A 26,431-nucleotide genomic window follows, 5' to 3' on the forward strand; every position below is an offset into this window, starting at 1 on the left:
TATGGCAGCGCGTGGGAGGATTACCAGCTTATATATACCCTTCACAAAAGCGTATGCAGCACCCTCGTCCCGCATCTATAGAGCCAGCTGAGATTATTGAGCAGGCCACCCGTCGTCTTTCAGGAAATGATTAGCACTTTTCAGTGGTGCTTTGGGAGGGTGAAAAAATGGCTAGCTGACAGTGGAGCATGTTTTGTTTGGGAAGGTTCTCCAGTCACTTCTCCCGTCAACCGTCGCGATACGTCTGGTGAAGTCGGGAAAACATATCGTGCTCGCGTCTGCTTATTGTTGCGGTTGTGGGGTTTCACGCGAATTAGTCATTACGTTTTATTTTCAGGTTATTGCTGCATAGTTATTTTTTTTTAATTCGTGCTTGGTGCATTCTGGAATTATTGGTGTTAAAATGGTCTGGGTGATATCGTGATATGAAACTTTACACACACACACACTGCACTCACATATATATATATATATATATATATATATATATATATATATATATATATATATATATATATATGCAGATGCAGGCAAATAATAATGTCATTGTTAACGGGATCTTTAATCATTAGTTTATACTACTGTTAGGGAGGCAATTAATAATATGTCGTTCCTAACATGATCCTAGATTATTTGTTTGATTTTATTTATAAATTTTATCGTTATCCTATTTTTAATGGGAGTGTCATGAAATAGTAAAGGAATTTGATGTAGAAAACTTTAATTTATACATAGACACAAATTTCTTATGACATGAAAACATGCAAACGTAATGTTTACACAAACAAGTACACACATTCATACACACAAATATATATATGTATATAATATATATATATATATATATATATATATATGTATGTATGTATGTATGTATGTATGTATGTATGTATGTATGTATATACAAAACATTCCATTCCTCCTGTCACGCTGCAGAATACCTACCTGACGCTCTTGTTCAAGATTTAGTTAAACGTCCACACGCAGAGAAGAGGCGCCAGGCTCCCAAATCATTCCAGTTCTTCTGTAGTGGTTTTGTTTGCTCTTGATCTCTCGGACTTCGGAGGTGACACGAAAAGTGGCGTGGTCCACTTTGGGGCGTTTCGGGCTGGCAAGTCTGTCATCGGTTTTTTTTTTTTTTTTTTTTTATTCTTATTTCTTTTTAGAAGAAGTTGTGGAATTGCCATTTAGGTCCTTTGCCTTGCGAGATCCGCGTTGAAATAGTATATTTCTTTCTAGGTATAAAATCCATAACGATAAACTGAAGCTCACATCATAAAGGTTTTTATTTGAGGGATTTTCCGAGACTGAATTTTTATTTTATTTCCTTTTAGAAAAACGTTGTGGAACTTCCGTTAAGGTCCTTTGTATTGTGATATTGACGTTAGGATACTATATTGATTTCTAGGTATAAAATTTGTATACCTTCCAATAAATTGAAGCTCACGTCATCAGATTTTCTCCTGATGGAATATCCAAGACTTTTTATATTTTTGTGTTTACTTCTTTTTAGAAAAACGTTCTGGAATTTCCGTTAAGGTCCTTTGTCTTGTGATACACACGTAAAAATACTATATTTCTTTCTAGGTATAAAATCTGTATCTGTCTAATACGCTGAACCTCACAGACGTGGAACTAACAAACGGTAACAATGACAGCGAACAGCAATACAAATGATATCATTATTAACAACAATGAATGCCATTTCCCGGATAGGATATTGGCCACTGCATTTCAGACGTATTGCTTCCTACCGTGACCGAACAATTTCATATAAAAAAAAGCGAAGGTCTTCGTAACTGTTTACTGCTCGCCCATTGAGATCATAGTTTAGCTTGGCGTTATTTACCTTAAATGGAACCATTTGCTGGTGGTGATATAACCGCATTGTGCGGAATCAATGAGGAAGCTATTTCGCGGTGTAAAGAGATCATTTCGTAATTTCATGTATTATAGGAAGAACACCTTCGTTATTGTAGCGTTAACTCAAATTAAGGAATGTAATTCAGAACTGAGGTTTCAAGATTCGAACTCAGTGCATTTAAAGATCGTGATTCGATCGGAAACTGGTCCCAAACGGAGGTTTATTATTATCATTATTATTATTATTATTATTATTATTATTATTATTATTATTATTATTATTATTATTATTATTATTATTATTATTATTCATTATTATTATTATTATTAGACGTAAAATTCAAAACATTTAATATAAAATCAGTTCGACTGATGCTCCATTTTTTTTCAACAATACTATTATTATTATTATTATTATTATTATTATTATTATTATTATTATTATTATTATTATTATTATTAAAATGAAGGATTTCCACAGTGATTTTAATATCTAGAAAAATTTGCAGAGCCAGTTGTACGTTCATTACCAATGGAGATTTTAATGATTAAAGACAGCAAACCTTTTGAGAATTTTATTTCTATTATAACAAAGAAAAAGCCGAATGATTAAACCACTGAGTCACATACCTAGACTCTCGTGAACACCTACCTAAGACTAGGCTCACCTATTCTTTGGTCACATTCCTAGTCTTTAGACTAATTATTATTATTATTATTATTATTATTATTATTATTATTATTATTATTATTATATTTCGGTAGATGAAACCTATTCACATGGAACAAGCACACCACGGACTTGAAATTCAAGCTCCCAAAGAATGTTGGTTCCAGCCTAACACCGCAGACCCCACACTGCGGCAGTAACTGATCATGATACAGAGCCAGTGATTTATTCATCACCTTGGGGAGGAGCGAACTCGCGACATCTGAGCGGGAGGTAACGACACTAGCGACCATACAAGCGGACCAGCTGAGTGTCAAGAATTCATCCAGGTTGTCACTCGAAGGCGTTAGGATATTGGTGGATTTTAATAATAAACTAAAACTGATCTAGGTTCTGGCTATCTAAAATGGAAAACCTAAACAAAGTAGATTTACACCAATAAGCAATTCACACGCACAAACATGATTGTTTAGTCCCTTGAAGATGGAGGCAGACAGGCCTCCGAAAGTTTGGAATCGAAAATCTCCATTTTTGAACCTTCTGTTTCATTGAGGTCCTCTTGGGAAGTAATAATGTTTAGGCAGTGAATTTGTATTTTCTGGAGTATTATATATATATATATATATATATATATATATATATATATATATATATATATATATATATATACATATATATATACTGTATGTATACACACACACACATATATATATATATATATATATATATATATATATATATATATATATATATATTTTATGTATATTTTTATGTATATATTCAGATATATATATATATATATATATATATATATATATATATATATATATATATATATATATATATATATATATATATATATATATATATATATATATATAAATTATATACTGTATATATCATGACATTAGTTTATTGATTAATATTTTATGTTAAAGAAACGCGGACGAAAATTTTGTAATAGCGCAATATCTATAAATACTCCCACTAGCGAGAATTATCAAAGCGGCCAAATTAAAATATTATGCAAATGACAATATGATTAACTGTTGTCTTTGAAAGTTAAATGATAATTCCTTTTTTTTTTTTACACTGCGCATATGTGGCTGATTGCCTATGTCATACGTGAACGCAATTATGAATAAATGAAACATTTCAAAAAATGTTTTTGGAGATGTAGGTCAGGGATTAATTGTTTTGAGCTATAATCAGCTCTTTGTTTTTACATGGTTTGTGCATAAATAAAAAAAAAAAGTCATCGCCATATATTTTTTTCTCGGGTTAAACCTTTGTTCTCTCCATATTAAAAACCGTTTTCAGCATAAAAAAAATACAATATGTTGCATCGCCAAACACGAGAGATTTTTCATTTAACCCCTTAATACTATGAAGAAATAATCAAAATTTGCAATATATCTAGCATGAAAACGTAGCTTAAACTAAACATATAAAAGGGTCGTGAATATATACGTATGTATATATCTGAATATATAAATAATACACACACACACATAAAGCAACAATATTGCAATTGGAGTATGTCAGCTTATTTTTCTAGATTAAGCCAGCCTTGTACTTGCGCGGGCCCTTGTTGTAAGGCAGTGTCGGGCATTGCCCAGGCATTGCCCAGGAGTAAATTTAGCTCTAAATGGACTAAAATTGTTTTGAATGAAGGAATATTCTATATATATATATATATATATATATATATATATATATATATATATATATATATATATATATATATATAAATCATTAAGCTAAAAATGTTTAATGTCCAGTTCACGCTACTTCAGGAATTGTCAATTAAAAATTCCTCTTCCGGGATATTCCCGGAATAGCGTGAGTTGGATATTAAACGATATTTGTAGCTTAATGATTATATATATATGTATATATATATATATATATATATATATATATATATATATATATATATATATATATATATATATATATATATATAGAGAGAGAGAGAGAGAGAGAGAGAGAGAGAGAGAGAGAGAGAGAGAGAGAGAGAGAGAGGAATATTTCTTCATTCAAAACAATTTTAGACCTTTAGAGCTACACATACATTTATAGTTCATAGTTTTACTAAAAACAATTTTCGTTGAAAGCAGTTGCCTTAGCGGCATCAGTACATTTCGTGCAGGAATCTTCATATATCGGAGTTTTCTCCGATTCTCATGCGTCTCGAGAATCGACAGGCTTTTGCAAGAAAATTATTGATACCACTAAAGGGAATGCTTGCAATGAATATATATACACATAATATATATATGTATATATATATATATATATATATATATATATATATATATATATATATATATATATATATATATATATATATACAGTATATTAAACCTACAGATGTAAGTCTGTAGAATGTACAGTATAATCCGAAAAAGTGGCATGCCATAATTTACTGGCTGGAGTTGTATATTTACGAAAAACACCAATATTCTTGCGTATATATATATATATATATATATATATATATATATATATATATATATATATATATATATATATATATATATATATATGTGTGTGTGTGTGTGATTGTGTGTGTGTGTGTGTGTGTGGTGTATATTACTGTTTATATGTTCTTATGCGTAAGAATTTTCCCACATTTACACAAGTTTTCACTTTCGAAATATCTTTTCATCTCACTTTAGTTGTTTAACAAAACGTTTAAGATTTACCATTCAGGGTAAGAAACAAAACACGTTTCAATGCTCATTATACAAAATATCTTTATTTTTTCCTTTTTTATCATGCTATAAAATTATACAATATATTCTCTATAGATTTCTAAGAACATCATATGGACTAATAAATTTTTACAAGAGTCAAGAAAGTAAAAATGATATTCAAGCAGACAGACTTGCTGAGGTACATCTTAGGTTGAGAATTGTTGATATGTCTATTCCTGACACTGAAGAGGTAAAATCTAATAAGGCCATAAGCTGGTCGCCCTTGTTTTCTGAATGCATGAATACCATTCTTATAATTTCTGTATCCTTTGAGCAGCAAAATCACTTGGAAGAGCTTCCATTTATACATGGCACCATAAAATCCCTATCTTCAACGGCCTAAGCGATTACCGTAACCAGATCCGAGTCCTAATCCGCCCTCATCACCGCCTCCAATTTGACCATCTTTGGAATCTGGCCTATATCCAACTCCACTTTGTCCACCTAGAAGTCCTGGGGCATAAGCATTATCACCCTGGTTAACCCCACCTAGCCCAGCACCAAGACCTGGTCCATATCCAGCTCCAGCAAGGTCCCTTCCTCCAAGACCACCATCATAACCACTGCCAATCACGCCTGGGGCATAGCCACCTCCGAGTCCGTTACCTAGACCTACCCCATAACCAGGTGCAAGGTTTGTGCCAAGACCGTTTCCAAGGCCAAGACCACCGAGTCCACCTCCTAGGCCATTTCCAAGATCTGATCCATAGCCAACATTGCCCAATCCATTTCCAAGACCAGCCCCACCTAGACCACCCTGAAGACCATTGCCATAACCAGCTCCTCCTAGATCTCCCTGAAGACCATTTCCATAACCAAGCCCTCCCAGACCCTGAAGACCATTTCCATAACCAAGACCACCTAGACCTTGAAGGCCATTTCCACCTAGACCTTGAAGGCCATTTCCACCTAGACAGCGAGACCATTTCCTAGACCAAGACCACCTAGACCGCGCTGAGCCATTTTCACCTGGTTTGAAGATATTTCAAACCAGCTCCGCCAGACGAAGACCATTGCCGCCTGAGACGAAGAGCCATTTTCCCATGTATCCACCAAGACCTTGAAGACCATTTGCCGCCCTGGGCATGGAGCCATTTCCACTAACCAGCTCCTGGGACCTTCAGGGACATTTCCTACTGGTGTGAAGACCATTTCCATAACAGCTCACTTGGACCTTGAAGACCATTTCCATATCCAGCACCACCTAGCCCTTGAAGATCATTTCCTGTAACTCACCACCCTGGACTTCAGACCATTTCTGTAGCCAGCCCACCAAGACCATACTGGCCCAGTTCCAGGGTCTCCAGGCCTGGTTCATAGCCTCTCCCAAGACCTCCCTGAGCTCCTAATCCACCGAGTCCTTGTCCAAGATTTGTTCCATATCCCAAATCACCTAGTCCTCCCAATCCATTAAGTCCTCCAAGACCAACTCCCGGGTTTATTCCGCCATATCCTCTTCCTAGACCTCCCAGTCCTCCAAGTCCTTGACCGATACCAACTAGAGGCCCTACTCCTCCGAGTCCTCCTCCAAGCCCTCCGACGGGTCCTAATCCTCCAAGGCCTCCACCAAGGGGTACTCCTTGACCCAGTCCTCCGCCATAACCGTTTCCAAGAAGAGGACTGTATCCGTTGTTGGTTCCTTGTGCGTTGTAATCATCCTCTTCTTTGTCCTTTTTCAACTCTGCACCATGGCCAGTTTTAAGTCCAGGATCAACTCCGAAATAACCAACGACAGGTTCGATCTCAGATGACGTTTTCTCCTTTCCTGCAACAAATGCTGTCAGGAATGAATTGCCTAAATCAAGCAGAAAAGTCAGAAGAAGAGCACAATAAGAAAGCTTGATTTTATTGTATATAAAATGTATTTGATCTTGAAAAGGTTAAAACAAGGCTAAATCAAAAGCAGAAAAGCAATCAGTATGGGTAAATTATGAATGTTTGTTAACTTCTCTACAATTAGAAGTTAAATTTTCAAATATTTGTACTCATCATATATAAATGTTCCAGAAAGATGTTGTTTCAACTCTTCATTTCTTTTTTTTTTAACCATTACTAATTAAAATGTATGTACTGGTCTATCATTATTGAACATTTTTCTAAGTCTAAATTTTAACTGCTATTTAACTTCTGAATCTAAAAGGGAGTTAAACATCATATTTAGTGATGTGTATAGCTATGCCAGTCTACACACACCCATACATTACATACATATAATGGCGTAATATTAATATTTTGTATTAATATGTATGTGAGGAATAACAAGACAGATGATGTATGAATATCATAATTAATAGAGAGAAAAACCGTATGTTGTCAGTATTTAAATTCATAATTAAAAATTAAAACTTAAGCTGAAGATTTCATCAGCATTGATCTTAAGAAAAATGAAAATGAAAGTGAATGTTTTAACATTCGATTTAGACAGCTTATTTGCAAGAAAATCTTTTAAAATGTAATTTATGCATGCAATATGAAAATGACATTAATGCGTTAATTTAAAATCACTATCACATTAATAATAATAAATCTGCCAGAACTATCAACGAGAATATTTGTAAACATGAAAGCATCAAAAAGTTTTAAGATCATCAAAATAATTTAAAATCTCAGAACTATCATGAATAATGATAAATCTTAAAATACATCATCCGCAAAGTAATTTAAAATCATCATCATAATAATGATAAATCATTAAGAACTATCAACGAGAATATTTGTAAATACTCGAAAACCTTTATCCGCAAAGTAATTTAAAATCATCATCATTAATAATAATGATAAATCTATAAGAACTATCAACGAGAATATTTGTAAACGCTCGAAAAACTTTATCAGCAAAGTAATTTAAAATCATCATCATTAATAATAATGACAAATCTATAAGAATTATCAACGAGAATATTTCTAAATGCGCTAAAAACTGCAACGGCGTCGGCAAAAAGATATACTAATGCTTTTTCCTCCTCACCAAGAACCTCATGACTCCAGGTGATTTCCGCACACAAGCCAAGAAGAAGGAAGCTGGTGGATATGACAACCTGAGATGAGGTTTCCCTTAATATATAGTGAATCTGACGCTGGATAAGTCTCCTCCCTCTATCCAGCACACCACTCCCCCTCACATCATTGCCAGGGCTAAACACACCCCTCCCAATAAACCCCCCAAGACCAAGGCCCCCTCCCCCCAGCCAGCCAGCCCCTTTCCTCCCAAAGCGTGCTTGGCTAAATGACAACCACACCCCAGTATTCCGCGGCGTGAGTAACTTGGTAGTAACATTGACCGTGAGGTTTTCCATTCGCCTCACGTGTGTCCGCGCGCGTGCGTGCGTCCGTGATCTTGGCGTTTTCTTATCCTTGGTGATCCTGATTCATAATTCTGTTTGGAAAACGTCTGACTCGGATAAATGGAGTGTGGTACGTCGGGGACACCTCTTTTTATTATCATTATTATTTTGAGGTGCGTTCCGAGAGCTCATAGCCGTTGCGGTTAACCGCGCGGCGTGATTACGTCGCTATTGCTCTCTCTCTCTCTCTCTCTCTCTCTCTCTCTCTCTCTCTCACAATTCATAATTGATTGGAAATTATTGATATACAGTCTGTTTACATGTAGTAATTCACATAAATATAGATAAGCTCGGTTTAGAACTTTGAGATTTGAATATTGGTATTCTAGGTCAATGACCTTGTGGATGCTGTCTCAGGGACAGTATACGAAAGAGACAGACTGACAGACAGATTTTTAGTATGATTAGAAGACGAAGGGATGGTAAAACAAAGGCAAAATAAAAACAAATAAAAAACGAGATTTAATTTATGGTCAAAGACGAAGTTAAAGAGGTGAATGGCAGGAAAATGAGAGAAGAGAGGAAAGAAAAGAAAAGAAAGAAGAAAGAAAGTTTTTAATATAGAAAACGAAGAAAAAGGTCAACCTAGGGCAAAAATAAAACAGAGAATTTGTATGACAGAATACAAGAGTTAGAAAGAAGAATACAGAAGGTTGATACAAAATCTCAGTTGATGCAAAAATCAGTGGCAATCAGACAAAGACAACAGATTCAAGAAAAAAGCAGAAAAGAAAAAATTAAGTTTGCGATAGAAGTCGAAGAAAAACAAAGAAACAGAAGATAATGAAATGAAGAAAAGAAAGGAGAAGAGAGAGGAGAGAGAGAGGCAGAGCAAAAAAAAGCAAAATGACTGAAGAACCATTTAAAAAGTGCATACTTGACAAAAACAAATTCAAGAAGAAATGACTTTCATTTTCCAACTTTCAGTTTCATTCTCTCTCTCTCTTTCTCACAATTTTGGGTGTCATAAAAATATCCTAGCTACAGAGCGTCTCCATTTTTCATTTATTATTTAGAAAAAAAATATCAGATACTCTTTCAATTATCTTGGATGTCAATAAACACAGAAAAAACTTTTGACTGATTTTTTTAGATGAACAGAAAATCTTCCATCCATTATTTTTTTGACAGAAAAAGTAAAACCCAAATGAAATTCAAAACCCGATTTAAAAATTCCAGAGGCGCTCACGCATCCATCATAATTTTTTTTTTTTTAAAGATTTGCACTCATGCACAATAAAAAAAATGGGGAAAAACAAACCTCATCGGGAAGAAAAATTTTCCAGCTAAACAATAACACCATTACAAGGTCAAACTCGGTTAAACGCAAGGTCGTTCATTGTCGCGTAAGAAATACCTCAAGCAAATAAAAAAAAATTAATCACATTCACCTCCATTCCAATTTTTTTTCTTTTTTCTTCCCATTTTCTAACATTCTTCAAACTTAATCACCATCATTTCGAAGACCTTCTCAGTCTTTCCGAACGAGTTTGTCCCAGATGTTGAAGGAAGTACTTAGGAAGCGCTTACTTAGCTCCAAATTGGCCGGTAAAATGCCGACCTTGCTCGATTCAACACATATTTAGATTCCTTTATTATCTGATCCGTCCTTGATTGCGGATGATCGAGGGAAATGACTCGGCTGCTCGTTGCATAAGTCTGTCTTTCTTTGTATGTGCGTTTGAGTTCTGCCTTACGAAGGCGACGTTTTGGGGGTAAATGAGAGAACTCTCTCTCGCTCCCTGTCACCTTCTCTGTTTGTCTGTCTGTCTCTCTCTCTCTATAGATATAAGAGTAAATGATCTCTCTCTATATAAAGATATACATACACATACACACACATACATTTATAAATATATATGAATATTTATATATATACATATATATACATACATACATATTATATACACACATTACACACACACACACACACACATATATATATATATATATATATATATATATATATATATATATATATATATATATATATCTGTGTGTGTGTGTTTGTGTTTGTGCCTACCCTTGTAATGTCATCTAAATGAAAAGGGTGTACAGAAAATACTGAGATATATATTTGATGAAAAGCAAAGCTCGTTTTATCCGCTTAACGTCGAATTCCTATTAACACGAATAAGTGGGAAGGAGGATAGAAAAATAAAATGAAAGAGTCACTTAATGAGAACTGGCCGACAGACAGTTGGACGGGTGGACAGACTGATTGTGGGAAAACACTGCCGTCTCTTTGATCCCGTCTCTTCCTGTCATAAAATTGCTTTTATATTTTTTTTTTTTATTTATTTACTTTTTTTGGAGTTTTAAGCTCACAGTACCAAAAAACACAGAAAGATGTCAAAAAACGAATTTCGTCTTTTATGAGCAAATAGAAACGTACATGAAAAGGAATAAAAAGTACTTTAGTCATTTGTGACTGCATGAAAGTTCTATGTTTGAGAAAAAAAAAAAACTATAGATAAATAAATAAAATAAATGAAAAAAAATCTTTGCAAATAGCTGCATGACTTTTCACGTGTTTTTACTTATGGTGAAAATTTGATGCATTACATAGCATCCTAACTACCTGTTTCAGTCAAGTATACGTATGTATGTATGTATGTATATGTATGTATGTAAGCATGAAAGTACGTATGTATGTCCACAATATATCAGAAAATATTAATGATGGATTACAATGAAACTTTATTATGGATTAGTACACTATGAGAGGTGCGGATCCGGATACGGATCTAGGATCACTATGTGAATGCAGAATCTAAATATGGATCCAGAATCCGGATGTGAACCTAGATCTGGATGTGGATCAAAGATTCGGATGTGGGTCCAGAGTATCTAGAATCTGGATATGGGTACAGCATCCATATGTAAAAAAAATTTTTTTTTTATCAAGATCCGGATGTACGTCTGAGATCTGGATTATGGTCCAGAGTATCCAGAATCCGGATAGGGAACTAGAATCCGGATTTCTATAACGGTTACGGTTATGGGACACCTGAATGCTTTAAATATATTCTTTCTTATCTATAATTTCCCAAAGTCATGTTTGCCCGTTATTTATTGTCACAGAAATTTTAGCATATATTAATAATGCCCTCGATTTCACTTCACATTTGAACATCCGGACTAACTCTCGCCTTCCGGTGCTAATAAGATTATTGAAGCAGAGGTGATTTTACATCATTATTACTTAGATGTGAACTCGAAGTATCCTGTTGTCACTTTTTTCATCTTATAGGTTTTGTTGATATTTATTTCTCTTATTATTTAATCACTTTCACTTCATCACACATTATTACATCCGTGCTTTCAAAAACAGCTGATAATAGCGATCTGATACATCATAATTTATTTTGTGTCTCGATGACGATAAAGGAGGCAAAGCTGTAAGCTGGGATTATGAATGAATGGAGAATTCTTAGCATTAATATTATTTGCTCCTGTGTTGTCATTGTTTCCACCTAGTTCCTCGTTGGACGAGTTGAGTTCTCGGCTAGCACTGCTAGGCCCATGAGTTCGAGTCTCCGGTGACCAGCTAGTGAAGAATTAGAGGAATTTATTTGGTGATAGAAATTAATTTCTCGCTATAATGTGGTTCGGATTCTACAATTTGCTGTAGGTCCCGTTGCTAGGTAACCAATTGCTTAGCCACGTAAATAAGTCTCGGGCCAGCCCTAGAGAGCTGTTAATCAGCTTTGGTATTTTGAGGTCCCAGTGTAGTAACAGTAATGGAAATTAATTAATGTTGCCAATTTCACGTAGTTTCTCATTCATTAGTTCTGAAGACCATTTTCTTCTTGAATAATAAGATTCCTCTCAAATAACTTGAATTATTTCACAAGTTAAAAAAATACTTATTAGGTATACAGATTTTTTTTATTTAAATTGATTATGTCCTAGAATATTTTCGTTCATTCTATGTTCTACCTTTTGTCTATTCATTATTAATTTTGTTCATTTTATTTGCATTTTTTTTGTATTACATCATATTCACGGTAAGTTTCCGAAACTTACAAAAACAATAAAATAATACCACTGTTGAAAGATGTAATATAATGTAAAGTTTGACTTAAAAAAAAATTAATGCTCACCCTTATTTTTTCCGTTGAATTACAGACTCAGAAGAGAAAAATCATTAAACGCTCCGTTTCTTTACAAAACAGTTTCATTTTCAATATTTTCAGCAGAAAATATCGTCGAAGAATCATTTTCCCTTTCGACGATAAACAATTTAAATCTAGTGTCAAGTGTATCATATTTTTTTCTCTTGATGATTTGGGAAAATAAAATGTGGTATTTGGCTGCATATAAAAATATATTTCGCGGAAAAATAATACATATTAGTATACAAATATTGCCAGTTCATACAAATTTCTGATTATTTTAATGCCTAATGGATCCTACTTACCTCTCACCCCTCCCATACTCCCTCCATCCCTACGTCACTCCAACCCCCTGACCTCCACCCAACTAAAATTTACTCCGACATTAAAGAAATGTCTGTACCGATTAAGATTTAGTTTCCTCCAGCTGGTCTAAGGACGGCAGTTCGTCTTTCAGGGAAATTACCGTGAGAAACCAAGCCCTCGTCCGATTTCGTTTCCATGGCTTCAGCCCTTTTTTTTGGCTTCTAAGCCCTTGTCCGATTTTTTTTCCATTGCTTCAGCCTTTTTTGGGCTTCCGTCCATGGAACTTTCTGCCATTCAAAAAGTCTTCATACGTAAGATATTCATCGCTAAAACTGCCGCCAAGTCCTGAGCCGTAGCCACTCGCATCTCCCAAATCCAGTCCATCGAACATGTCCATGATGCTTGTTCCGACGCCCATTCTTTCTAGTCCTTTCCGTAGGTTTAGGCTATCTTCCAGGGAATCCAGCCCTCCTCCAAGAAATCCCCCATACCCCAGGCCTCCTGGAATATATCCAGGATCAGGACCGGCACTTCGCTTCCCATGGAAGTGTTGGTGTCCGTTTGATAATCCATCAGATCCTTCGACCTCTTTCCCACTGGCGTGACCCCGCCATTCACGAGGTCATCTAGGCCGCCATGTCCACCGTCGTACCCGGTGTTGAGTCCCGTTGATCCATGACTGAAATCTAATCCTCCAAGGAGCTCAATGCCATGGTCTCTTTCAGGACGAGGCTCAGCTGATGGTTTCGGTTTTGCAAATACGATTGCCACTAGTGAAAGGGCAATCTGGAAAGTAAAAAGTGAACTTTGAAGGGGAAACATATATAAAATAAAACTTCATTAAATAGTCAATATTTATAGCAATCATTGTGAAATCAAAGTGAGATGTAAAAAAGGAACACAGTAATGTAAAAGTGAAAGTTGAAGAGAAGAGATATAAAATAATCATTCATTAAACAGTCACCATTTACAGAAATAATTATGAAATCAAAGTGAGGTATAAAAAAAGAAACACAATAATCCTTCAATAAATAATCAGGGTTTATATATCCCTGCTTAAACCATCAAGAAAACAGTGTAGGAACCTATTTTGCAATGACAGGAATCCTGAGGCTATGAAATCTGAGTGAGATATCAAAAAAGATACACAATGCAATCTTCCAACTAGGTTAAAAAAACTACCAAAATATTCAAGGTCAGAAGAAATATAAAAAAAATGAAAGGATCAGAATAAAACTAAAAAAAATAAATGTATGATTGATGACTAAACATTCCCCTGTCTTTACTGAGTACTCAAAAGCTAACGAAGAGATTGATGTCCTATATTTTACTGTAGGGACATAAATCTAAGTCATTGTCTTTTATTCACAAAACTTATCAACTGGTAAGATAAAAAGTGTTATGGTTACTGCTTGCAATCTAAGGACAAAGGACGACACACTCTACTAAACACCAAAGCTTGATATTTACATACCAGTCCTTCAAGGCTTTTTTCCGTCAAAGATTTATATGTGACTGACACTTTGATATTACCAGCAAGGTGTGGTGGGTGACTCATTACTGGCATTTAAGTGTATAACCCACCCATTTATTAGCTAGAAAGCTAGCTGAAACCAGTCATAGTGGGATCAGCTCTGACTTGAATAATACACTAAACCTAAGCATGCGTGATAAAATGTTCTCTGGGCGTGCAAAGGTAAATAAACCTCTATTTAACTATTGCCATGGGTAATGAATTATTTGAGTTTCTTGGTGCCCTTGAACCTGCTTTAGTTTTTCCATTATGCCTAATATTCTTTTAACTCTTTTAATTGTTTTTGCAATGGTCGGCAAGGTCTGACACTTTCAATCTCTTTTTTGATGCCTACCTTTTAAATGTATAGCTGTAATTTATATCAGTCTTCAAAAAAAGTCAATCGTTAAAGGGACGAATTAGTTACCGAAACACATAAATATCTGAAGGAAAATATAATTTTTTATAATTCATAATAGAGAGCATGCTTCTCGATAAATATATATAAAGTATATATAATTCTTATGTCCGTTTTTAGGTAGTTTTCAGGCCACAGTACCCATTTTGGAGTTATTCTAATGCTGAATATTATCAGTTTATCATAGCGTTTTCAATAAAACAAGAAAAATCTCCCAATGGCGTGTTGAAATTTGCAAAAATAAAAAATTTCTGTAAACTGCCGAATGAAAATTATTCGCCAAAAAGAAAATGAACTGAGATACGAAACATATTTTGTACAATACAAAACTTCAATAAATCTTTTTTCAATTATACATAGTTTATTAATATTTACGACAGCTATTTTAAAGTAAAGGATATTAACGTATTTTTTTTATGTATTTAGAATACTTTCCTTTTAATATTCAGATAATTTTTTTTTATTTATAGCACGAACCCAAGACAAACGAACCGTTTCCTCTTCACCCGCAACTATTAACTTTCCGGAAAAATTTAACTTAAATAATGTGCAAAAGTTACGAATTTATGGGCGCCATGCAATTACAGAATCATTTAAGTTTTACGGTCAGTAGAAGACATAGCACTGTTATATGAGCACTATATATATATATATATATATATATAATATATATATATATATATATATATATATATATATATATATATATACTATATATAAATACATATATAAATAAATATATACATACACATATATATACATACATATATATATGTATATGGGTATTTTCTTCTTCACTGTATCCACTTTTAGTTTTAGCAACAGCGTATAAATCTATACATCTATCTATCTATTTATCTATCTATCTATCTATCTATCTATTTATCTATCACACACACACACACACATACACACACACACACATATATATATATATATATATATATATATATATATATATATGTATGTGTGTGTGTGTGTGTGTGTGTGTGTGTGTTTGTGTGTACAGTAAATATACATTTATAAAATTAAAAACCACTGCTTATGTATCATAGATACCAAACACTCTTCAGTCTCAAATCTTACCAAGACTTTCATACTCCCAACTCCTCTGACACCCCTCAAGCAGAATACGTTATGGCAACCACAGGCAAACTTCATATGTATATATATATAGAAAAACCCAGTTGGCAACAGGCGCCTTGATAACCTATCAATCACGCAATCGCGCATTCGGCAGCCCCACCCTCGGCTCTGCCACCTGCAAACTATGTCCTTGGAGAGCTTCAAGTATCAATGACTTTCAATCTCCTTTATATTGTCTGTCCTTGTCCTTAGGGACTTCCTGTTTCTAAGTTTTTCTTTGGGCGGCTTTTCAAAGGCGGAAACAAAATAATGCGCATCAAAAGAGATTTGCAGTTCACGAGGTACTTCTGTTTCTTTTGGTTGAAGCCCCACCCTTCTTCTCTTTTCTTTCTTTCCTGTTTCTTGTTTTCTTCAGGTCTGTGCTACAGAAAGACTTGGCTTTGCACGCTGCAAGATTCGCATAATGGAATGCAATCGAATTATGTATCATTTTCACTCAAAAGTAGCGAGCAGTTATGCGGTTCCAAACAGACTTTTCTCGGTTCGTTTTTGCAACGTTCTTGTACGATGTCTGGATTGAGAAAACGTCAAGAATTTGAGTTGATGTATAGGAAATTCATCCATTACTACTTGTTGGCAATTGGATCTCTTCAGATGTTTTCTCCATTTTTTATTTTATCATTAAGCATCGCTGGAGCCCCATTTTTATGGTGGTAAATATCTGTGGTTACAGTAAGTTAATGTACAACCATGTGAACTAGATTTCCTCCTAACGGAAATCTCAGACATTGAAAAAAACAGTTATTCTGTTGTTTATTTGACCTTTATGAAGCACTTAAAATTACGAACATATCTAAGTGAGTTGGATTAACAATTGAAATTGGTTCACCTCAGTCTGTTCCTTGAGGGGTACTTAATCACTAGGTCATGGAGGGAATGACGAAATATTTGATGCAGTGGAACTGGATTGAATGTCTCATACCCAAATGCTATTTAAATGGATATCAGGTCCTTTTAGCCTTTCAGGAACTGAGGTGGCTGGTAGACCTTTGCATGATGGATATCATCATGATCTGTTACCCTTTCTGCTGTTTCTGTTACTGAGTTGGTAATAAAATGCTGTTTCTCTGTTGCCTCATGGTTAAGGTTCAACATTTAGGAAAAACAATGTATATATAAACACAAACACATCAAAATTGCTGTAAACGCTACATAGTATAATATACGTTTTAATTTATACATTATCGTGTCTGAATCCTTCCATTGCTAGCATTACACACACATGACGTATATATATCACACACATATATTATATATGTATGTGGTACCAGTATATACAGTATATACATACACATACATATATATTTATTATATATATACACATACATATATATTTATATATATATATATATATATATATATATATATATAGTATATATATATATATATATATATATATATATATATATATAAATAAATGTGTATGTGTATATAATAAAACTACTCAGACTATTTTATGTCTTCACAGAAGGATTGTTTTCACATATCACATTCATTTCCAAAGAAAGTGTTTTCTGAGCCACGTTACTCACGTCCCCTTAATCGTAAATAATTAGGAAAATCTTGTTACAATTTCCAAGCCTTAATTGTAGGCAGCGTGACGCGCTCATGAATCACATTACTCATTATCCCGCGAAGAGGGAATTACGAAATGCTGAAGCTTTGTAAATTAGAAATCACGAATTTGGCGGATTTTGCTTTAAGCGATAATATGACCACCCCTCCCGTGGCAGGGTGGGTAGTGACGGAGTCTGATGACAGATGGCGTTCGTTAGTTCTACAGCCTCTCGTAACTGGAAAATTATATATTTCTTTCTCTTTTATTTTTTCAGGGCATTTCAGCATCTTTGTAACTCGTTACCACTCGTACTGGAATCCATGAAGGAAAGAGAATATCAAAATTGAATTGGAGCTTAGAAATAAACAAGTGAAAAATGAGCCGAAGTTTCCTCGGCGCTGTCGAGTTTTCTGTACATCTTATAATTATGGCCACCGAAAATAGATCTATCTTTCGGTGGTCTCGGTATAATGCTGTGCGAGCCGCGGCCCATGAAGCTTTAATCACTGCCCGGTGGTGGACCATCCTATATCGCTACCAGAAGCACGATTATGGCTAAGTTTAACCTTAAATAAAATAAAAACTACTGAGGCTAGAGGGCTGGAATTGGGTATGTTTGGTGATTGGAGGGTGGATGATCAACATTCCAATTCGCAGCCCTCTAGCCTCAGTAGTTTTTAAGATCTGAGGGCGGACAGAAAAGTGCGGACAGAAAAAAGTGCGGACGGACAGACAAAGCCGACACAATAGTTTTCTTTTGCAGAAAACTAATAAGGTGATATATCCCATTCCTCTTTTAATATTCGTGAGTAATATCACTCACATCAGGTCAGCTCTATGTTCAGACTTCATTTATCCAGGATTTTTGTTCCATAATGGTGTACCACAGTGTTCCTTCCGCAGCAGAATGTAGATGGCGCTGAATGTTCTTTACGGAACCATTCCGGTGTCTGCTACTTTGCTTTCTTCCTTTTACTTTTCATCCACTTCCCTTCGTCTTTTCTCACTTAGCTGTCCAGCTTCTTTAACTTTACGTTGTAACATTTTCAGTTATCACTTATGAAGCAATTCTCTCGGACAGCAAGTGAGAGAATTTAGCAGTGCAACTGGAGAACCTTGTTAATTTAGCCTATTTCGTAATAATAATAATAATAATAATAATAATAATAATAATAATAATAATGTTTGATCATAGAGGTTATTCTTTCTATGCATGGGCCGACAGAGTAATCTTACCCAAATGACAACGATGTAAAGAAGAAAGAGAAAAAAAGGAGCGTTAAGATAAAATTATCTGTCTGTCTGTCTGTCTGTCTCTCTCTCTCTCTCTCTCTCTGGGTATATATATATATATATATATATATATATATATATATACAGTATATACATGTGTGTATATACATATAATAATTACGTGTGTATATATATATATATATATATATATATATATATATATATATATATACTATATATATATATATATATATGCTCTCTCTATTTCTCTCTCTCATATATATGATGTATCTTTATGTTAGCTGTGATTTTCATGAATGCCAGTAAATATACAGTATGACACCTTGAATTAAACCTTCCACTCAGGACTGAATTCAGTTAATTTATAGATCCATGCCCAACGTGCATCTGGCAACCACGCCCTGGCCTCGTACAAGCGAACAAGAATTATCTTGCATATCTCGTAGTGACCTTCAGATTACCTTAAACCTGATATTCTCTTTTTATCAGTATTTCCCCGCTTCGATATTCCACGTCAATTTCATAGACGTTTCCCCCGAAGAATTTCCAAATTGGCGGAAATGCGAGATCAAAAATAGTTCCGAATTTAACCCCGATTTGGTGGAATTCCGGATATAATGTTTCGGCAATTCATTTTGTAATTCTTTGTGGTCAGTTGTTATTTCCTCCTGACGAAGTCTTTGCTTGAACAAAAGGATATAAGATTTAGTAGAATTCTTAACAATTTTGGTGTTTACTTCGTATTAAACCAGAGGGCGTCACTGTTTCTTTTTTTATTTTTATGAACAAATATGTTTTAATTCCTTAACAAGACGCAAACTGCCATTTATTCAGTTGCAGAATCTAAGAATTTCATCGTCCGAATTCTTTGAATAACTTTTAAACGTGGTTTGGTGGAACTATTCCTTAAAGTTTTTATATATGTGTGACATAGCATTTCTAACGTATCCTATGGGCGAATACCGACGAGAAAGTATTGAAAACTATTGCAGGGATTTTACATATTAAAATAGATATTGTGTCGAAGTGACGTTAGGATTTATGGTATTCGAGCAATGGCAGATTTTGGAATAGAGGTAATGTAAGGGACGACCTTGATTAAAAAACAAAAATTTGAAGATGTCTCTTTTTTTTTTACTATCGTTGAGATCACATGTTCGTTATGAATGAGGGATAGTATATAATTTTGTAATTTTAAGTAATTATATGAGTATTTTTTTGGGGGGGGGGTTAAGGTGGTACGGTTGGGAGGATAATTTGCATGTATGCCTGCCCTCCTGTTTACAAGGCCTATGAAATTTGTGGAGACATTGTCTTAATTAGAAGGACAAGAGGGCAAGGATAAAGATGAAAAAATTCCACCCCCCCCAAAATCCCTTATTTTGTGTGTGTGTGTGTGTGTGTGTGTGTGTGTGTGTGTCTAGAGACCCAAAAAGTTCGGTTTTTAGTTAATAAGTAATAAGATTTTGAGTGTGTGTGTGCATGTGTGTGTGTGTCTAGACCCCAAAAATTCGATTTTTAGTTAAAAAGTACTTAGATTTTTTGAGTGTGTGTGTGTGTGTCTAGAGTCCCCAAAATTTCGGTTTTTAGTTAATAAGTAGTTAGGGTGATTACATCATGTTTCTGTGTACCTCCTAAGCATATAGTGAAGCTCCTTTATCTGATAAGGTTGGCGCAAAAGTGCCTGGTAGGAGATTAGAAATATAAGGAAGTTTATATTATCTTTGATGATCGATGCCCTATTGCTGTTTAACCTGTATACAACACGGAAAGGGAGGAGTGTATGCGCATGTAATTAACCTCATATTAAAAGAAATATACATACATACATATATATGTATGTGTATATATATATATCTTATATATATGTATATATATATGTATAATTATATACATATATATGTATATATATCTATATGTTATATACAGTATACACACATATAATATGTTGAGAACTTGCAGCTTTGATAAAAGCAGGGAATTATGCATCTGATAGTTAGTCAAATGTAGTGGATCTCAGCTAGGCTGGAGAATGGCTTAGGACTAGCGATCTCATCCCAAAGGCCTATTGGGATCTCCATTCTTTCGTCACTTAATACTGAAAAGAATATCTTGAACTTCAGAATCACAAATCTTCATATAATTTCATTTAAACTCAGAGAGCTGTTTTATCTATATGATTTAGGGCTAAATTTTCCTCCAGAAAATGAATTTTGTTGCAGCTTACACCCAGAGGATTTAATCTATAAACACTTCAATTGGCCAATAGATCAGGTCTCAAGCATGTTTCAAAACAACACTCTCTCCCTACCACTCTCTCTCTCTCTCTCTCTCTCTCTCTCTCTCTCTCTCTCTCTCTCTGTCTCTCTTCTCTCTCTCTCTCTCTCTCATGGATACTATCCTTTCATGATCTTTAACTTTCTCTTTCTCTCTCTCTCTCTCTCTCTCTCTCTCTCTCTCTCTCTCTCTCTCTCTCTCTCTTGCTGCTTGTTAAAGACCTATCTTCCGAAGGCATTATATGTTATGGTTGCATTTGCGCATTCATCTGCAATATCTTTCCTAGAAATAGACGTCTTCTGCTATAATGAGATAAATAAATCTCATCTCACTGTTCTCGATTCTCGACCCATGTAAAATTTGCCACATTCCAAACTCTCAACAATACCCAGTTATGATTCCTATGACATTACAGAAGTCACTACGAATGTGGGCTGGTTTGACTGCTTAGTGGGCTGGTTTGACTGCTTAGTTATGTCTGAAATATTGACGGTTCATAAACAAAAATATAGCTTTACAATTTTACAGAATCCGGCCATCTTTTCCTTCTCCCTTGACTAGATTCTGGGTCACAAAGATTAACCTCTCAGATTCTTATTCAGTTCAACGCCTTAGTTCACTGATTCTCAAACTGGGTGCCGTGGCACCACAGACAGTGCCTAGGGGTGCCGCAAGATTGTCATGAATTTTACCTTGGCTAGATCATCTCAATGAACATTTGTAAAAAAAAAGAAAGAAGTTTGCAGAAGTCTTCATATAATTATTGTCGGTGTGTCTACTCTAATTATGTTTATCTAATTCTTCTGATATGCTCTTTGTTTGTACAGCATATTTCTGCATGTTCGGTGTTCTGACTTTGGTTTGAGTATGGATAATAATTTTATTCATTAAAATAAGAAGTTAATTCATGCGATATGGTGGGATGGTGAAGAAGGGGTGCCACGGTAATGATTGCATTCGTTAGGGTGCCATCACTAAAAAAGATTGAGAACCATTGCCTTAGTTTCTTCTCTGAAGGCCAGATTGTTATTCGTCATTCCTATTTATTAATTATAGTTTTGATGTTGACTTTTATTTCAGTTTTCTTTGGATGCTTTCTTGTTATGTTGCTTTATTAGACGTTGTTTGCTGAGATTTGCCGGACCTGGTCTAGTTATTTGTTGGTGGGTTACCAGCTATGACAACGCGTGGATGCTCTGCTCACTCAATAATTGAGTCTTATAAACAATGGGTCAGCTCTCTTTCCATCTCTTACAACACAACACACACACACACACACATATATACATACATATATGTATATATATAAATATATATATATATATATATATATATATATATATATATATAGTATATATATACATATATATATATATATATATATATATATATATATATATATATATATATATATATATATATGTATATATATATATATATATATATATATATATATATATATACATGTATGTATATATATACATATATATGTGCATGTATGTATGTGTGTGTATGTATGTATAACGCTTTACCTCGAAATGATTTCCTGTCATGATTTTTTCCATTTTTTCGGAACAGAAATGTTGCCAAATTACTGAAGTGAAGATATAGATTCTGATTGTCAACTGACGTGTATTGCTTCTAACTTATCTTACGGAGGTTAAATACATTTTTGTGTAATCACACATCTGTATGTGACAAGTGTATGGACCAACACATACACACACACACACACAAAACAAACTGTAATCATACAAAGTTCCATAATTCACTTTCGTTTTGTATTCGGTGGGATAACTCCGCTAATCAAAAATGAAAAATAACATTACGGTTTAATAATGTATATCAATGACGGGATTCCATTACACCCAGATAAAGAGTAATTTTGGGGTCTTTTTCCACAGCACTGGAATTTGACCTACATGTTTTATGGCCAACAAAAATGAAATGGTGTTTTGATATCAGTCAGTAATGACGGTGATGCGAGTAAAGGGGATGTCGCTCTAGAGATGCAAATTACTCGTGTTATCTCGACTCTATAAATTCTGGGAGATTTTGAAAGGAAAATTCTAAACTATCCTTCGCTGTGTTATTTTATAATTATTTGTCTTAGTGTTGGTTTTGACTTTATTTTTACATCCTTTTTAGCTCTCTGTAAATGAAAACTAGTGAGGTGGCTTTGTTTGTCCGTCCGCACTTTTTCTGTCCGCCATCAGATCTTAAAAACTACTAAGGCTAGAAGGCTGTAAATTGGTATTTTGATCATCCACCCTCCAATCATCTAACATACCAAATTGCAGCCCTCTAGCCTCAGTAATTTTTTATTTTATTTAAGGTTGAATTTAGCCATAATCATGCTTCTGGCAATGCAACAACACAGGCCGCCATGGCCGGCTGAGAGTTGCATGGGCCGCGGCTCATACAGCATTATACCGGGACCACCTAAAGATAGATCCTATTTTCGGTGGCCTTGATTTTGCACTGAACAGAAAACTCGATTGCGCCGAAGAAACTTCGGGGCATTTTTTACTCCTTTGTCTTGTCAACAATGATAAAAGTTCAGCTTCGTTAATCAACCACATATTTTAATATGCAGAAGTTTGTCCCCTCGTCAAGAAACATTCGCCGATAAATCCAATTTATATTTCAAGGCGTTCTGAGTATTTCATGAGGACTAAGCTTCAAACTTTCAGTACTTTTATATTGTTTTTCGTCTCTTCAAAGGGATCCGTTTTGTTCCAGTTTGCCTTTCGAATCTGGTAGCTGATTTGGCCGAGCTGAATTTGATATCGAAGTTCATGATTCATGAACGTGTTGATATTTCCCCTCAACAAAAAGAAATAATAATTACTCGGAAATCATTGCTTGTAGAATGTGTCAGCTTATTCAGTGAACTGAATAATGAAAAGTTATGTAATGAATAATGAAAAGTTAGACGACACACCTTTTGTTCAGTTGTTCAAGTAACATATGACATGAAAACTCCAATAATTTTAATGTATATTCTGAAAAAAATTGATACATCTTTTAATTAATTATTTTGCATACCGTTATAATTTATATATATTTAATTATGTTACCTCACATATCTTTATAATATATATATATATATATATATATATATATATATATATATATATTTTTTTTTTTATATTTATATATATTATGCCTCAGAGTTTTTTTTTTTTTTAAAAAAACTTAGGACTCTGATACTTATATTTCTTGAAAATATAAATATATCCTAAACTAATAAAATTAAATACTATATATAATATATAAGAAATATAAATATATGTAAACTAATATATATATATATATATATATATATATATATATATATATATATATATATATTATAAAGATATGTGAAGTAACATAATTAAATATATATAAATCATAACGGTATGCAAAATAATTTATTGAAAGATATATAAATTTTTTTCAGAATATACATTAAAATTATTGGAGTTTTTATGTCATATATATATCATAAACAGTCTAGTAACGTTGTTAACGAAGCGAAATATGTAAAAAAAAATTAATTTACATTTAATCTTACCTTGAGTTTACATCCTGTGACGGCTGATGCGCCAAATATCAGATAACCAAGTAAAATGGACTAGAATAATACTGATGTAAGAATATTAATTTCATTTTGAGTTTTACCTTGATTGTACGCCCTTGAAAAACTGGTGCAGCGAATATGAGATGATAAAGAAAAAATAGCCCAGAACAATACGGAAAAGACTACACCAGTAAAATTAAAGAAAGCGAATAATGCAATATATGCGCCGTCAACTAGAACCCCTAATCGGACTTGAATTCATTACTTAAGTTCAATACCATTCTGTGGTTAATTCATATTCTGCTTTCAGACGCGTTTCCCAGCGAACGACCTTGCAGGACGCCCCCAAGGCCCCGAGATCCTCGTATGGTGCTATTTGCGTCGCCGTGTCCTTTGAGAACACCTGCATCCATTGCCATACTTAACATCCTAGATGTGGCCTTCTTAATCAACAAATACTCAGTTCGATTAGTCATAGGGACTCAAGCCATACTCTAGTCGGTCTTAAGCTACTCGGATGTCCGTGTCCTACCCCATGGAAGCCTATTTTAGAATTAGGACTAAGGCATCGGGGTAGACCGGATTTTCCAAGGGCTTTTCCAAGTATGTTCTAGTGGCGTTTTTTCAGATGAGTGACTAGACCTATTGGCATTATTATCACAATTCAAAAGTGACCATAGACACCGAATTCATTAGCCCAGGCCGCAGGAAGTGTTTAGACCTAATTCAGAACGACCTGTATAATAATGTCCTTCAGTGCCTCTATAATAATAATAATAATAATAATAATAATAATAATAATAATAATAATAATAATAATAATAATAATAATAATAATAATAATAGCAGAAAATAAAATTCTGATTATTTTGGTATTTGGATGAAATATTAATATGAGCGTCTTTTGTTAACTTTTCTAGTTAAAATTAATAGATGGGTTCACTTTTTCGATGTAATTTATCATTTTCAGAAATTTATATCTATTCAGTTTTACTTCAGACGCAATCATGGTGTTTTTTTGTTTTTTTTTTATCTTACGCCCGTTGTTGTAACACTTTGCAGTGTGCTTTATGATTCCTCCTGGCATAAGTTCACCTCGTTCTTTTAATGCTATTCGAGGAGCTATTGGACTCTTTTGCTACTTTCAAACATTTGAACGATTCGGAGAATATGCCTTTTGAATTTTGCTCGTCTTCTGTAAAACATTTTTGAATGCTTCTTCAGGTTTTGTGTAGTCTTATAAAAAATTGTTATTCATAGAAGCTTTCGACCTGTAAAGGAAAGGGAACAGCAGGAATAACTAAGGTTCTCTGTTATAAAAGGAGAATTATTGAACAGACAACAAAAGACTTAGAAGAAGTTCAGCGATAGACTTCCTCGAGTTCCTCGAACAATTACCAAACTCTTAAAATAATCTTTCGTCATTCCTCTTTTCTGTGGTCTTTTGTTGCAAGTAAAATATTGTTTTGCTCCTTAAAAACAGTTCGGAAGACTCTGTGCTGCGTTGTTCTGCTGTAACGTTTTAGCTTTCTGAAAAGACAACTATTCTGCCGGCTTTGTCTGTCCGTCTGCACTTTTTTATGTCGGCGCTTTATCTCTCCGCCCTCAGATCTTAAAACCCGCTAAGGCTAGTTGGCTGT

The 26,431-nt window shown here is 34.2% G+C and overlaps 3 protein-coding genes across 3 annotated transcripts; all 3 read right to left on the bottom strand.

Moving 5' to 3' along the window:
* Positions 1 to 5,623: 5,623 nt before the first annotated feature.
* Positions 5,624 to 6,422, bottom strand: LOC136841893 (ctenidin-1-like). The gene is made up of 2 exons (XM_067109316.1): positions 6,398 to 6,422; positions 5,624 to 6,261 (listed from the first exon to the last, which is right to left on the bottom strand). The coding sequence occupies exons 1-2, from the start codon at positions 6,420 to 6,422 to the stop codon at positions 5,624 to 5,626; spliced, it is 663 nt and encodes a 220-aa protein (XP_066965417.1).
* Positions 6,423 to 6,539: 117 nt separating this feature from the next.
* On the bottom strand, positions 6,540 to 13,075 carry LOC136841894 (uncharacterized PE-PGRS family protein PE_PGRS44-like). Its single transcript, XM_067109317.1, has 2 exons — positions 13,060 to 13,075; positions 6,540 to 7,069 (listed from the first exon to the last, which is right to left on the bottom strand). Exons 1-2 carry the CDS (start codon positions 13,073 to 13,075, stop codon positions 6,540 to 6,542), a joined length of 546 nt encoding a protein of 181 aa, XP_066965418.1.
* Positions 13,076 to 13,122: 47 nt separating this feature from the next.
* LOC136842061 (uncharacterized) lies at positions 13,123 to 16,127 on the bottom strand. The gene is made up of 2 exons (XM_067109441.1): positions 16,078 to 16,127; positions 13,123 to 13,846 (listed from the first exon to the last, which is right to left on the bottom strand). The coding sequence occupies exons 1-2, from the start codon at positions 16,087 to 16,089 to the stop codon at positions 13,502 to 13,504; spliced, it is 357 nt and encodes a 118-aa protein (XP_066965542.1). The 5' UTR covers positions 16,090 to 16,127; the 3' UTR covers positions 13,123 to 13,501.
* Positions 16,128 to 26,431: the final 10,304 nt, after the last annotated feature.

Source organism: Macrobrachium rosenbergii, chromosome 9, assembly GCF_040412425.1.
Source record: "Macrobrachium rosenbergii isolate ZJJX-2024 chromosome 9, ASM4041242v1, whole genome shotgun sequence".
NCBI classification, from domain to species: Eukaryota; Metazoa; Arthropoda; class Malacostraca; order Decapoda; family Palaemonidae; genus Macrobrachium; species Macrobrachium rosenbergii.

What these genes read in the sequence shown, in the direction of transcription:
- LOC136841893 (XM_067109316.1), bottom strand. Translation starts at nt 6,422, where the DNA reads ATGTCCCTGAAGGTCCCAGGAGCTG. An exon ending in CCTGAAGGTCCCAGGAGCTG is followed by an intron (nt 6,262 to 6,397) that starts GTTAGTGGAAAT and finishes TCTTCAAACCAG; the next exon opens with GTGAAAATGGCTCAGCGCGG.